Below are 15,068 nucleotides of genomic sequence, written 5' to 3'. Positions count from 1 at the left end.
AGGCAGGATGAGGAGTGTCAGTGAAAATATGCAGATTCAAGTGTCAGTTACTAATAGCTATATAATGACTACAAAACAGAGTCCTTGGAGGGAAGGAGACATATGACAGTTGATCCTGGCCTGATTGCTGGAGGGGGCTTGTATTTTCCCCCTCCTCTCCTGCTACATCCAGGTATAATAGTTATGGACATTAGTAGTACTATCAGTAGTTCAAAAAGCCACCCAAACTAATAGGATATAGCCATTCTTTTACCAGAGCAAACTTTATAACACTTCGTTATTTGAAATGGTGTTTCACCTAGGGATGGAGAGGTAACCTGCAAAGAGGAATAGGAGACCTGGTACAAAGGACATGTGTTGCTCTGACTTCCTAAAGCAAACAAACCTGTCTGAAAAAAATACGGATGGGTGAGAGGTTTCAACATAAATCAGGCATGTCCAAAATCCGTTTCGGGGGCCTAATCCAGCCTGCCGGGCGATTTAATCCAGCTCCTGGGGTAAAATCCTTTATAAAAGCTCAACAACTTTGGTCGGCCCTCACGTGTGTTCACTTCATCAAATCTGGCCATTTTTGAAAAATGTTTGGGCACTCCTGACATAAATGAAACACAGGATATAAAAACAGATCCTGGCTGGATGACACAGTGCAGACAGGCAGAAAGTGCAAATGCCTGCATGAGTCTTTCCTTGCCTGACGGAAGGTCCCTCTCCAAAAATAAACTGTGAGAATCCCCTTTTTTAAAGTTATGCAGGCTTGGACTCAGACCTGAATAAGAGCTCCTATCATTTAAAGAAGGGACCAAGATCCAATGGAGGCTCCTTGGTGGAAGATGGGGGAGGTAATGTCCAGTGATTCTCCCTTTCCCCTGCAGTCCTTTATGCCTCCTCCCCACAGTATTACAGAGGGTTCCCCAACCCTCCAGAACAAATTTTTAGGGGGAAAGGTATAGGGAGCCACAGAAGGAACTGGTGAAGATTGCTTCACCCCCCCCCATACCATTCTGCCCACGTGAAAGTCCAGCTGGTGTAGTTCTGCTCTGGGCAACTCCGAATCCCATGCATTAGAATTTTATTTTTTTTTTACAAGTATTGTATTAGGCATTTGATATTTAAAAACTTCAGTGCTCAGATCCTAAGAAGGCATAATAAACATTGTTTGTCCAGATGTCCATACTTCTTCTGCAACATGGATACATTTTGATGCTACAATGAAAAAAGTCTCCTTTCAAAAAGCATCACTTACCAGTAACTACTATGCTGCTCATGTTAGAGTTCGGACTATTGAGTACACTGCCTGAAAGAAGCTCGTCAGATCCTCTCTAAAAAGAAAGAAACAGTAAGCACTTTGCCATTTAAAAATGCAAACACTAATATTAAGCATGTAAGTTTGAAATATCTTTTTTTTAAAAAAAATGAGTATCTAGGAAACCTAGAGGCCTGATTCACATCAAACAAAAGTTTAAAACAAACTATTGCTTAATGTGAACGAGAAGCACACTAGTGCAAACAACTCAAATATTCCTGAGTACTCCTCCTCTCCTCTTGCCATGACATAGACAAAAACAAACCAGAGCCTGGCTTGTCATCCAAATTAAGACTCCTAGTTTGTTTTCCCCTAAACAAACCAGAAGCAGTAACCAACTTCTCACTGCTTGTGGTTTTTTTGGTGAGGGAAACAAAGCACAAATTCAGGTTCAGGCATGGGAAATGAGAACCTCAGGAACTTTTGAGCATCATGCAACAGCATAGAGCTTCTTCACATTAAATCACAGTTTGTTTGAAACTATGGTTTAAGGTGATGTGTGAACGAAGACTTATCAGATTTCCTCCACCACTCTTTTCAGGTGGCCAGTCAAAAGAAACTAAAATTATTAACATACAATTGTTCAACCAATCCAGACAATTTCTTCACTGCAAACTGCACATAACTTGTAAAGATAGCAAGAGTTACTCAACAGCCTATGGAAAGATTAAAATGTTTTTAAAAACTAAGAGTGCATCAGCTTCAGTTAGCATCCTTAGCTTGCAACAGTCATGAAAAAAATAATATCTATATACAATCAAAATGATATTTGTAAAGGAACCTGATTATTATTATTATTTTGCTATGATTTCTAATATAGCTATTTAGGTCCCATCTGCTTTTTGGTCTTTTCCAGTTTCAAAATGAACTTTTCAGACACACTGGAAAGATAACAAGAAATATCCCAAAGATATATTTCATAAAGGGTCAAGTTACCCTTAAATTTGTAAACTAAGATCAATTTCTTGCAATGCATATGAAATGTGGCAAAGTATATACTTTTGCTGCTTCCTCATGTTGCAATCACAGTAGACTTTTTTATTGATATTTTATTTAAATCTGATTTTTGCTTTAAATTTCAATTAATTGATTTTTTAATAAGCAGGATGAAAATGAAATATAAACTTAATACAAAAATGTAAATTATATACTTATCTTAAAAATGCATATATAATCCTTTTCAAATATAATGGCTGTGTTCAGCCACAACATTAAACTATGATTGGGGCTACATAAACAAGCCTTAGACTCCTACAGTTCGACTTCCCCATCTCTGGCATAGCTGCAAATGGTGACTAGAAGCATTTACTTCCATTTTCTACCAACCAGGATTTGCCAATATATCAAAACCAACACAAACTATTGTTAACTTTAACTATAGTTTGTCCAAACAAGTAAATTTCAAAAGGTGGTTTACAAACTGATCTTGGACCAATGAACCATAATTAAAACTAAGGCTAAAGTCGGAATGTAGCTCTAAACCATTATTTAGCACTACTTTCAGACAAGAACATCGAATTAAAGTCTGTTTCTATGTAAAAAGAAAACTAATTCACTTCAAAGGGCAATTAATATAAATATGTTACAAGCAGTCACAGATTATGTTCTCATTGCAGGAAATTATGAATCAACAAAATTGCCTGGATATTTATTTTCTTGGAGCCCTGTTTAGGAAATATATGAAGAAGATATCAATGAAAATCTTAATTCAAATCAATGATTTAAGTCAACTTTTCTTCTTGCTCATTTCAATAATAATTTAAATTAACTTATTCACAAAGCCTCCCAAGTGGATACTATCACTTAGAAATGAGCCCCAAAGTAAAGTGATAGCTAGTGATGTTTTTGTGACTGGCGTATGTTCTCAGTAGTCAGCCCCACTTTCACATTTCGCATCAGCTGAATTTCCAAATTGTTTTCAAAAGGAAGCCTAAGTACACCAAATACAACTGAAGTTGGTTGAAGGCACTGCACATTATGGATGTCACCTATGCATCCAGCAGCAACGCTGAATGTAAAATAACATCAAAGTGTGAAGCTGATCCTTCAAGAAGCCAACCCAATTCAGAACAGGTTCAATATTGCTCCCATGGAAAGATATGCCATTATCAGCTAATGACACTTCTCTCTTGTCTTGTCAGTTTACTAATGAGCATGCTATGCACCTATTCAGGACACCTATGCCTACATCTGGATTTAATGAAAAGAAATGAGAGAGAGCTTGGTATCAATCAAAATGAATTCTACCAGTAGTTTCATGAATGTGTTGAACAGTGCAAAGCACAAAACAAAACCATGAAAGACACCATAGAGTAAATGCCATGATACTGAGCTACAGTATCCCACCATCACTTTCAGTTCCTTCTTGGTGGATAGATTCTGGTATAACTCAGAACTGAGCGGGAAACTCCTCCAGGACAAGCAATCCAAAAGTATGTAATTGATAATGGTATCTAATGTGACTCTGAGGTTATGGAAAATCAACAAGGATGCTTTCCCCTGGCATTAATCATCCACCAAACTGTCTCAAAAATGAAGCAGAGGTCAGAGTAAAGTACATCTAGAAGATCAGGATCACTCAGGAATGCCCTAGAGCTCAGCAGCCACTACCTGCTTGATCTCTTGAAAGGGAGGTTAATCACCACACAATAATTGGGGGGGGGGGGTCCACAGGCCAAATATGAAAGCCAAGATTGATCCTCAGATCACAGGTTCACCACCCATTTCCATAAAGCCCTAGCCAGCATGGTTCATAGTTAGGAATGACAGGAGTTTTAGTCCAAACCATCTGGAGGGCACCACATGGGGGAGCACAATCCCAAATGAGATTGAACACCGCATTAGCGGTCATACCAGCCACCTACCAACAGCACCTCGATCTTGTCTGAACGGAGTTTAGGTTGTTAAATTTCATGCAAACCACTACTCTCTTCAGTATGCCCGTGTCATCTCACATGCATTGATAAAATGAAGAAAGAGCCTGGTGATAATCCCTTACCCAAAATTATATAGAGCATAAGGCACAAAAGGAAGTGCTAATGGACTCCAGAATACTGAAGCAATGGGTCAGAGCAATACCCCCCAGCACCACCTTCTGGAACTGTCTCTCTAAGCAGGAAGCAAACTATTGAATCATGGCCCCTCCAGTTCCAAAACTAGGTAGCCCCTCCAGCGGTATACTATGTTTGATGGTATCAAGAACTGCTGAGAGATCCAGACATATTAGCAGGATCACACTTCACTTTTCCTTCTCCTAATAAAGTTCATATAAAATAACAACCAATGCAGTTTTAGTTCTGATGACAAGCCAGAAGCTATACTGAAGTCAATCTATTTCATCATCATTAAAACTATGCCTGAATTTTACAGTCACCACCCTCTAGCCATAGACAACCTTTCCAGTACAGGGAATGTTTTATTTGAACAACAATCATGACTATATTTGGTGTCTAGAAAGTGTTCCTTTGGAAATGGCCTCAAACCCACCTCCTTCAAAATGACTGCAACTATTTCTTCTCACAAAGAGATATTAATCACTCCCTGAATCCAGCTGGTCAACCCTCTCTTTGATCAGCATAAATGAGTCAGGAGAGGCATGGAATTGAACAGACAGGCTGAATTTAGGCTGTATGCCTCTAAACGCCTCCATATCTTGAAATTTATCCCCAAAAGAGAGGAAATTTAAATTGTATTCCCTTCCTTAAGCACCATAATATATTAATAAAGTTGGTTAGGTAGTTAACTAGTGCCAACAATACGCTGGGTACAGTCAAAGATCTAATTCTACAAATATTAATCTTATCCTTGCACCCACAAATATGTAGTATTTTAGCAGGACATTCTTGTCTCCTAGGCCTACAGAGAAAATATCTGTTCTAGATTTGCCACAGTAGAGAGATTTTTTTTTTATGCCATCTGTCCACATAGCTGAAACAGGGCCATAAATTCTCTCCAATTCTCTGAGCCTATCATAGTAGGTCAAGTGATGACTCACCCTTTAATCTCTTTAATTACTAGGAAAGCATAACACAGGCATTTAGGTTTTTGAATAGCAAGAAGAAGAAAAACTTTGAATTCCCAAGTATTCAAAACCTTATCACCTCATTAAGCCATTAACTTTGGAATAAGAATAAGAATAGTAACATGTTAGCTAGGGCATTTCTACACGATTAAAGAACATTGCAGAAATACAGAAGGCGTTAAAAAAAATCTGTGGTGCAATCATGCTGGGAATACTGTGTCCAGTTTTGTTTGCCACACCTCAAAAAGGAAAACAGGAAAAGGTGCAGAAAAAGGTAACAAAAATTATTTTAAAAAAACAAAAGAGTATCATTGGACTTTAAAGACTAACAAGTTTATTATGGCTTAAGGTCCCACAAGAGTCTTTGTTCTTACTTTTTTAACAGCAACAGACTATCATGGCTCCAGGGATGGAGCAACTACTCTATGAGAAAAAGTTACAGCAGTTTTTTTAGTTTTAGAAAAAAAGGAAGCAAACAGAGGACATAGTGTGGAAAAGTGCATGGTGTGGAAAAAGTGGATAAAGAGACGTTTTTGTCCATCTCACATAAATACTAGAACTCAGGGTCATCCAATTATGCTAAATGTTGGAAGATTCAGGACACACAAAAGGAAGTAATTTTTCACACAGCACATAATTAAACTATGGAATTCACTACCATAAGACATTATGATGGCCGTCAATTTGGACAGCTTTAAAAGATTAGGCAAATTAATTTATGGAGGAGGGGACGTAAGTGGGCAGAGTGTTCTCCTGTTTATTTTCTGCTTCCCATTGGTCTCTGATTGGCAGCTTTGAGAACAGAAGGTTGGACTTGATGGGCCCTTGGTCAGATCCAGCAAGGTTCTTAAGTTCTTATGAAAGGCATGAGAGTAGTCAAATAACTTTGAAGGTTAAAGTAATTTTTGTATATTACTTTGCCTCCGGAGCCATTAACTAGGAAGGAAAAGTGATGGTTTTTTGTTAACCTGCTCTATAATGCTCACAGGCAGTGATCATATAGATATGAAAAAAATCATTTATAAAATAGGTTGTATCTTGTTACAGACAATTGTAAGTAAATCAATTCTTATTCATTTAAGCTGCCCTCCTAATGCTTTCTGTAGGCTACATACAACATTGCATTGCCTAACAAAAAAGATACTATGATTATAGAGTTCCAAGAATTTAGATAAGTTGTTTTTTTGAATGGAAACCTGGACCTGAAACATATTTTCATACACTTTCACAGTACAGATTTTGATCTTCCTTGGAATAAAGTTCTTGTCATTATCTCCCATGCCTCAAAAATATTTTTTTTTTTAATCAAGTGGGTTGTGTGTTCCAAATATTTCCAAACAAATCTGCGTAGGTGGTTTCAAACAAAAAGTGATTCAGTCTACAAGTCAAATATGGATTTACAAAACTAATAGCCTAGTTTCACTAACAGAAATAACTGCAATAGAATATATGGTGAAGCACTGTATATTTGTACAAATATACCTGTCCCATTATAGCAAGGACCACATAAATCAGCAAAACCTATAATCAACTACTATTCAAACAGCAATTCCTATACTGATAACTGGAATAGGCAATATACATTTTGTAAAGAAGAACTGTAAACCAGCAATTTCTTGTGCTTTTTGCAGGCAAAAAATGGAATCATCACCATAGCCAATAAGTTGCCAGATGGAAACCCCTAAACCAAAATCAGTCTAACAAAGGCCAGCTTTCCCCCCAGCCCATACAGTCCCTCCTCTAAGACTTCGTTGCCCAGACTCATATCCAGCTCTAGCCGTTTTAAACATGTTCCAAGGAGGAACAGCAAGATTAGGTTGTTAGGTACACAAAAAGTACATCCTAGACTCATGCTTATGGAAATGTTCTAGAATATTCGCACAACTCATTTAGGGCCTATAAAATTTTGTCTATAGCTCTAGTTAGAAGAGTTCATACAAATTAAACTCTATGACTTGCCTTGAGGAAGAAAACTGTGATCATTTCAGAAAGATGTGTGCGCCCAATGAATCCATAAAGCCAGACAGATTTTTAACCTGCACTGCCCAATTTTCACTTTATGAAAAGCCATTTAACAACAGAGCTCCATTCAATTAATTGGTTTTCTGATGTCAGTCAGCTGGTCAACTACAAAGCATGCCAGGAAATGTTTTGCTTCCCACTACCATTGTATTCTTATAAGTTATTAGTTAATATGTATTACTTTATTTTAAGTCATTTCCAGTTAAGAGGCGCAGTTAATGACATGCTTTTTCTGCTGAAGAAGGAAGGCAGCAAGCCAGACAGTCCTTTGACCAGAACTGTGCTGACATCACCAATGATGCTTTTGACAAATTAAACTATCTCCTCAAAACTGTCAGTTCAACTCTGCAAAAGGCAAAATGCCATCTGGAAGAATGACAGTTTATATTCTTCTTAGAGGCAGTTGTGTTGAAGAATATAAGATGGGTGCTCCCAGAATTCAATTCCATTTTCAAAGTATATATGCTTAGCTATGAGAGATTCTACTCCAGTTACTGGTCCAAATATGTTCACATGCTCCCAAAAGAAAGGCATATTGATTTTATAAGCACAGCACTGTACCATAGCAAGCTTTATCTAAGTCAGGTATGGGGTAGCAGACGTCTCAGGATCCACTGGTAGATGAATAATTTACAGTGGATCTAAAGGGTGTCTGGCTATCAAATATTTAAGAACAAAGGAAGCTAGGGAAAATAAGAGTGATTTGCATGTGAAAGGATTTCAAAAGCAATTCTGATACTGAAAACAAATTCCTAGACTGAATGTATGCTCAGAGGTACATTGTTGCTTAATTCTTTCTCTTACCACCACTGTTTTTCAAGCACTGATGTAGTACGGTATATGAGTGTAAAGTACAAAGCACCTAGCCTTTACCCCATGTTAATCTGAATTTACAATTTTACAGGTTCCGTGTTTCAGAGCAGTAGTGTTTTTAATCAAGACTACCCAAAATAAACCAGGATCTCAAATACCTCAAAATTCAAGGTTATTACTACCTGTTCTCCTAGTATAATCTGTTCTCCGATCAGACAGTTTTGAAGATTCTTACTGCAGGTCCAGTGCAAGCATGTTTTTTATCCCTGTGAGAATTCTTTGAGATTACATGTTCCCATCTTCCATGTTAATTCCCCTTTCCATTTCATGGCCTGCTTTTGCTATGACGTAACATTACAGTTACATTGGTGCAAATACATAATTAACATTAACCAGAATCCTTCATAAGCAGGGTTTGCAAACCCACTTCAAAGCTTGCATACAAGAGCCACCCGGTTTAACACTAATGCTACATAATTACTATTTCATACATAAGGTTAGCTCACATCATTTAATACTCCATGTAGAAGAAGGCACACAATACCAATTACCATGGTTTGGTCCTTGGTTGCTCAAACCATAGCTTGGGTTTGGATTAAATGGTAAACTGCAGTTTGTGGAGAATACAGAACCCAGGATTAAGTAAAGAAATCATGACACATGAAGGGAAGCAGGAGGGTGACTTGGAAGTGTCTGCTCATGCATGTAATGTTAAACCACAATTTGGCAATATCAGAATCACACATGTAATGTAATACCACAGTAAAAGCAAGCCACAAAAGAAAGGAGACATGAATGCACAATCTACAACATATAGTGGTACCTCTGGTTGCGAACGGTATCCGTTCCAGAGGCCTGTTCGCAACATGAAAAGAGTGCAACCTGCAGCGGCGCATCTGCGCACATGCGGGTTGCAATTCGCCACTTCTGCGCATGCGGGTGACGTCATTTTGCGCTTCTGCACATGCGTGAGCCACGAAACCCGGAAGTAACCCTTTCCGGTACTTCCGGGTCACAACATGAAAGAACGTAACATGAAGCAGACATAACGTGAGGTATGACTGTACTTCCAGTCTGCAGTCTAGAAACTGAGAACATTATGGCTACCTTTGGGTCAGTGATTAGAATCCTAGACCTTTGCAATGTTCATAATATAGCTAGAATCTAGATCCTTTCAGTCCTATTTTATGAACTCTGCATTAAATATATTTAAAACTCTCCAATTCTAGTTCCACTTAAGTCACACAGTCCCTACAACAATTACCCTGCAAAGGATATATCATCACCAGTATATACACACATATACTGAAGGAGAGGGCAGTGGACTGTTATTGTGAGAGCATGGGTTATACCAATCCTGCAATGCAGCCACAAAAGGGCCCAGGGAGTCATCAGATTTTTCACTATGAGGGCAGAAAGGTCTGCCCTTGGAGAGGGAGATGTGATTTCCTAGGCCTCCAGTATAAGGTAAGGGAAAGGAAAGGTACGCAGCCAGTTCTGTTCTGACAGAGCATGAACACTGGAAAGTGCAGAAAGAAAGCATTCCAGAAGAGGCTGTGGATCCACATCTCCTCCATTCCCCAGACACACACCTGGAACATGGGACAAATTACACAACTAGCAGAAAAAGGAAAAGGAAAAAAAAGACCACAGGTGTGGCCGGGCATGGAAAGAGGCAGTTCATCCACTTTCAGTTATGTCCCCCACCGACCCTTACAGTTTGCTCTGCACATATTGAATTATCCAAGCACAGGAAATTGAACCTATGTTGCTGTAAATCTTAAATCTCTTTTGATACCCACATTTGAAATATCCTGCCTGGCCTTGGACAGAATGCTGCCAGACTGAGATAAATTGAACAAAAGACCTGCAAAAATATAGCCAGTTTCGGACTCATGAAACGTGTATTCTTTGGATACTTTAGGATTGTTATTGGAGGAGAGCTGTGTTCTTGTGCTCTTAAAAGCTGCATGGCAGGCAGAAATCCAACTGGTTAAGCCCTTTCTGGGATGGAATACAATTATGGGAAAAGCTCTATCTGTTGACATTCTATCAGTCAGTCATTGTATTTGTGTATGGCTCCCAAAATGATTTTTTTGGGTGGGTCAATGACCCTTTATAGAAAGAAGAAGTTTCCCATCACGGCCTTATACTTACCAAACAATCAAATTCACATAGGGTTACAAAGTCACCTGACATGGTTAAAGTTTTCCCCACTATGGCAAAATATATTCAATTTCTATTTAAGTTACAGTAATTATTTCTAAATTTGTATCTATAAATATAAATTAACATACTCAAGTTATTTGCAGATTGGTCCCTCTTTTGTGGGTGGGGCTGAGGATTCAATCCACATACAGTGTACTAGAAGCAGAAATAGCTTCTGGCACCTCTGACCGAAAGTGACTGGGACAAATAGTCAACATTACAAATTAACATTTCATACCAAATTTGGGATTATTTATTAAATTCATAACCTACCTTCACACCAACTGCAACATCAGTGACAATGCTGAAAAAGAAAAGAAATTTTAAAAAGGGGGAATTCACTTTTATTTCTCTTTTTTAATAAGAAAGGAATTCTCTTTGAAACCAAACATTCAATATATTTTAAATATATTGGCATTAAAATGCTTACTTGTAATAATTTAGACTTACTCATGACATACTGAAGTAACAAGGCGGCAAGAACTACCTTGGTGCCACACATACAACCAAACTTGGATTGGTGATAATGGGAGCCAAAGAAGATAAAGAATAACTTTTGTTCATGTTTTCTTTACAACTGTAAAACCACATACAAGAGAGCAAATCCGACCTAGGCAGATCTAATCAAGCCCAACAGACCAGGCTTATAAAACTAGATGTAGAGGAAGTTATTTTCCATGTCTCAAAACTAGAGTCTGGAGTCACTGAAGCTGAATGGTGGGGAAATCAGGATAAACAGTGGTACCTTGGTTCTCGAACTTAATTCGTCCCAGGAGTCCATTCGACTCCCGAAACCGTTCGAAAACCAAGGTGTGGCTTCTGATTAGCTGCAGGAGCTTCCTGCACTCAACTGGAAGCTGCACCAGACATTCGGCTTCCGAAAAACGTCCGCAAACCGGGTTACTTACTTCTGGGTTTGCAGTGTTTGGGAGCCGATTTATTCGACAACTAAGTCGTTCGAGAACCAAGGTACCACTGTACTTCTTTACACAGTACATAGTTAACACTATGCTACTATGAAATGTGATGATTACTTCGGAAAGGTATTAGAAAAGTTAATGGGGGGGAAAGGCTATCATGGCTACATAATGACTACAGTGGTACCTCTGGATGCGAACGGGATCTGTTCAGGAGCCGCGTTCGCATCCTAAAGCGAACGCAACCCGCGTCTGCAGGTCGCGATTCGCTGCTTCCACGCATGCGCATGGTCATTTTGAGCACCTGCGCAAGTGGCGAAACCCGGGAATAACGCGCTCCGTTACTTCCGGGTTGCCACAGAGCGCAACCCGAAAATATTCATCCCGAAGCTACTTCAACCCAAGGTATGACTGTATATGCTACCGCCAGAATTTGAGGCAGCACACCTCTGAATAATAGTTGCTGGGGAACAAGAGTGAAATAGGAGTACTGCCCTCATGTTGCAGGCATCTGGTTGGCCAATGTGAGAAAAGGATGCTGGACTAGATAGGCCTTTGGCCTAATCTAACAGGACTCTTCTTATGTCCTTAATGTCAACAAAGAGTTGCACAAGCAATTCAGCAAATGGATTTTAGCAAGGCAAGGCAAGAAACTTCATAAAGCCTAGAACTAGAACCTGGCACTGAATGTGGATGTAGCAAATAGCTGCTCAAGAGTATACAACTTGTGTGTATAATAATCTCCCCCGCTGTCCATCCACTGGCTTGGTTTTGAGTTACATGCAAGCCTGGGCCACGGAAGTTGACTAACTTTCCCAAGTCTTAGCAGGGCTCGTCATGCTCCTGTTACGATCGCCAACCATCATGTCGTTATCTTATTTCTTTTATATATATAACAAAAGCCAGTGCAACCATTTTATCATGTACACAAGAGCTGGCCAGCTTCATTTCAAAAGCAGATTCAAGTCTGGCGAAGGCAGTAAAAAAAAAAAATCAGCCCTCTATTTACGCTGTCACTGAGCAGGGCCCTGAAAGCGGGACTTCCCAGCTTCCAATAAAAAGAGGGCCTTGCCTGTGATACGTCCGCAAGCTGCCCACCCAAGCTCCTCACCACCAATGGAGGGAGGCCCTTTGCCTTGTTTCCATATGGCTGACGCCTGCAATCCCTGCCTTCCTTTCCTTCGGCTTGGTCTGCCTTGTCTCCAGCTAACACAAAGGCATCTTTTTCCCCCACCTTGGGAGGTTGGGAGAAAAGAGGTGGCATGTACACACACAAGGCCCCAATGGAAACAAAAGAGCCTCCTTCCTCCTGCTTCCTTTGCCCCAAATGGGGGGCATCGCTGCTGCTGCTCCTCTGTCACCCTAACCCAAATGAAACAATGGGGAGGGGTGAGCTCGGGAGGGACGGGACAAGGGAGGAGACAAGGGAAGGGAAGAAAAGGGCGTTCCCCACGGGGAAAGGGGCCAGTAACGTGTGAACGCGGGGATGCCACGGGTCGCGGGGAGGTGACAGGGGAAAGAAGGGGGGCCTCTCCCCACAGGGGCCTTGTCTAGCCCAGCATCCCAGCGGGGTTGCCTCATTCCAGAGGCCCAGGCCTCTGTCAAAAAGCAAGACCGGCCCCCCAACCACCGCCCCTCACCCGGGGCAGTGACAGCCGCCTGGCCAGGCGCCTCCCCCCGGGGAGAGGAAAACACCCACACACGCCCCTCTTCTCCCCTCCTCCCGGGACCCCGAGGCTTTCCTCACGCCCCGAGCCCGGCAGGCGGGAAGGAAGGAGCTCGGGAAGCGCCCCTGACACATAAGGGATGCGCTGCCTGCCCCCCTCGGAAAAGGGGGAGAAGGGAGGCGGGAGAGGCGGCGGCGGCGGCGGCAACTCTCTCCTCCCTCTCTTTCTCCCGGTGGCGGCGGCAGTGGCGGCGTCCGTCCCTCACTCCTTCCCTCACTCACCCGTCCATCGCCGAACAGGACAAAGCGCTGGCGACCAGGGCAGGGAGCCGCGCAGGTAGCGAGCAGCGAGAGAGCGAGGGGAGCGAGAAAATGGCGGCCGGGCCCCAACGGAAACCGCCGAAGGTTGCCGAGCGCTCTATCCAGCAGGCTCCGCTCTCCCCATCAGACCCGCGGAACTCCTTTGTTCTCAGTGGGCATGCGCGAGAGGCCTCGGGCATGCGCAGTCCGCGCGGCTGAGGGCTTTTGTAGATGCATATTTCTTGCCCTCAGAAGGCAAACGGAGTGGGGTGGGGGGAGATGGCGAGAGAAATGGGACGCGCGCACACACACAAAAAGAAAAAGAGCGGGATTTGTCTTTCTTTCCCTATGTTGGGCTTTGAAGCACGAGTTAAAAGGGGGGAGGGAAACCTGGGGGGGTTTTTTGAGGCACAATTTCCGAAGGAAATTATTTAGGATCCCTGCACCCTGGAGTTTCATCTCTGTGCATATTGATATGCATTTCTTTGTTAAAAATGATTATTTGCACGGGGACAGACTCCATAAATTGTCTGACTTTGACCTGAGGGAAATACACTGGGCCTTTCCCCCCCCCCTTTTGCCTACTTCAAGAACTAATTTTTCCCTAACTTTTCTGTTGATTTTGCCTCAGTGTGTGAATAGATACAGAATTGACATTAGTGAGGTTTACTTCCAGAAAGACAAGTTAGGAATGGGAAATAATAATAATAATAATAATAATAATAATAATAATAATAATAATAATTATTATTATTATTAAAAAGGAATGGGTGGCAAGATTACCACCGAAGTTACAGGTTGAGACTGTGCACACGACGTCCCCATTTTCACTTAAATTTTGTTTTTGCAAATATAGCAGTAAAACAAAAGCCAGGAACATCATCAGCTGACATGAACAATAAAAAAATACTCCTTTGGTCCTGATTTAAACGTATAAATTAATATAGGCAGCCTATATTTCTGAACAGGTATCCAGATGAGATTGGTGTAGAAAGGGCAAGGAGAAATTCAGAGCACTGAGTAGATGATGTTGAGTATTTTTCCTTTCAGCCTTGCTGCATAAATATCTTTGCAACCATAAGGGCTCACAGGGTCCATTTACGTTGCACATCTGTTAGTCCCCATAACACAGGAATGCAACTCCAAGACTGCATGTGCCAGATATCAAAGAGTTCCTACTTGAGTGATAAAACATGGAAAGCAGTAGTGATGCTGCAAGCCTCAAATTTCCCAGGGACAAGAACGTCCCTCAAACAGACTGGCTCCGTGGCAGCGCCTTGCTTTGACAAATAAGAACAGGGGTCGTTCTTCCTTAGCTTCAGCCTTTTTATTATAAATATATATTCCTTTGTATATTAACAAAACAGGGTGGACCAGAAAGGCAAAAAAAGTAAATCCACAGCCCATACAAATATAATTAATTAACTAATTACCTTTCTCTTACTCCCAATAATAATATTCAAGCAGGCAGGCCTTCAGTGTACTTGACATATGTGTGTGTCTCATCCTCTGGTTACATATTTTTAAACCCTTCTTGCTACCCCCACGGCCGGCACAAATAACTTGGGGGGTCACATGGTTACTATGCCTGTGTTCAGAGTGCACTATATTCAGCTTTCTGACATTTCCACATTTTATTTGATCTCCCGCACAACATAAAATCCACAGCTAGAACCTGAGTGGAAGTTTAGTGCTAATTCCCATATTGTTTACAGGGAGCGGGCGGGGGGAGTCCATTTGCAGCCCTGGAAACCCATAACATTACATGAGTTTTGCTCCCGCAACAAAGAAATTGGGCATACTGCATAGTGAATCACA

The 15,068-nt window shown here is 41.1% G+C and overlaps 1 protein-coding gene across 6 annotated transcripts in view; it reads right to left on the bottom strand.

The window, feature by feature from the left end:
• PTBP2 (polypyrimidine tract binding protein 2) overlaps positions 1-13,414 on the bottom strand; it is a 51,425-nt gene extending 38,011 nt beyond the window's left edge. For 2 of the 6 annotated variants that reach the window (XM_053391706.1, XM_053391708.1), the window contains exons 1-3: positions 13,233-13,414; positions 10,641-10,671; positions 1,244-1,319 (exon numbers count right to left, since the gene is read on the bottom strand). In XM_053391706.1, the coding sequence (XP_053247681.1) occupies positions 1,244-1,319; positions 10,641-10,671; positions 13,233-13,240 (115 nt within the window). In that variant the 5' untranslated portion in view covers positions 13,241-13,414. Of the gene's footprint in view, positions 1-1,243; positions 1,320-10,640; positions 10,672-12,395; positions 12,821-13,232 lie in introns of those variants that run through there. The other 4 variants (XM_053391707.1, XM_053391709.1, XM_053391710.1 and 1 more) reach the window with 3 other exon arrangements.
• Between the last annotated feature and the right edge of the window lie 1,654 nt (positions 13,415-15,068).

This window comes from Podarcis raffonei, chromosome 6, assembly GCF_027172205.1.
Source record: "Podarcis raffonei isolate rPodRaf1 chromosome 6, rPodRaf1.pri, whole genome shotgun sequence".
In the NCBI taxonomy this organism is placed as follows: Eukaryota; Metazoa; Chordata; class Lepidosauria; order Squamata; family Lacertidae; genus Podarcis; species Podarcis raffonei.
The sequence above is the reverse complement of the archived record's forward strand: the minus strand, read 5'-3'. Positions and strand labels throughout refer to the sequence as shown.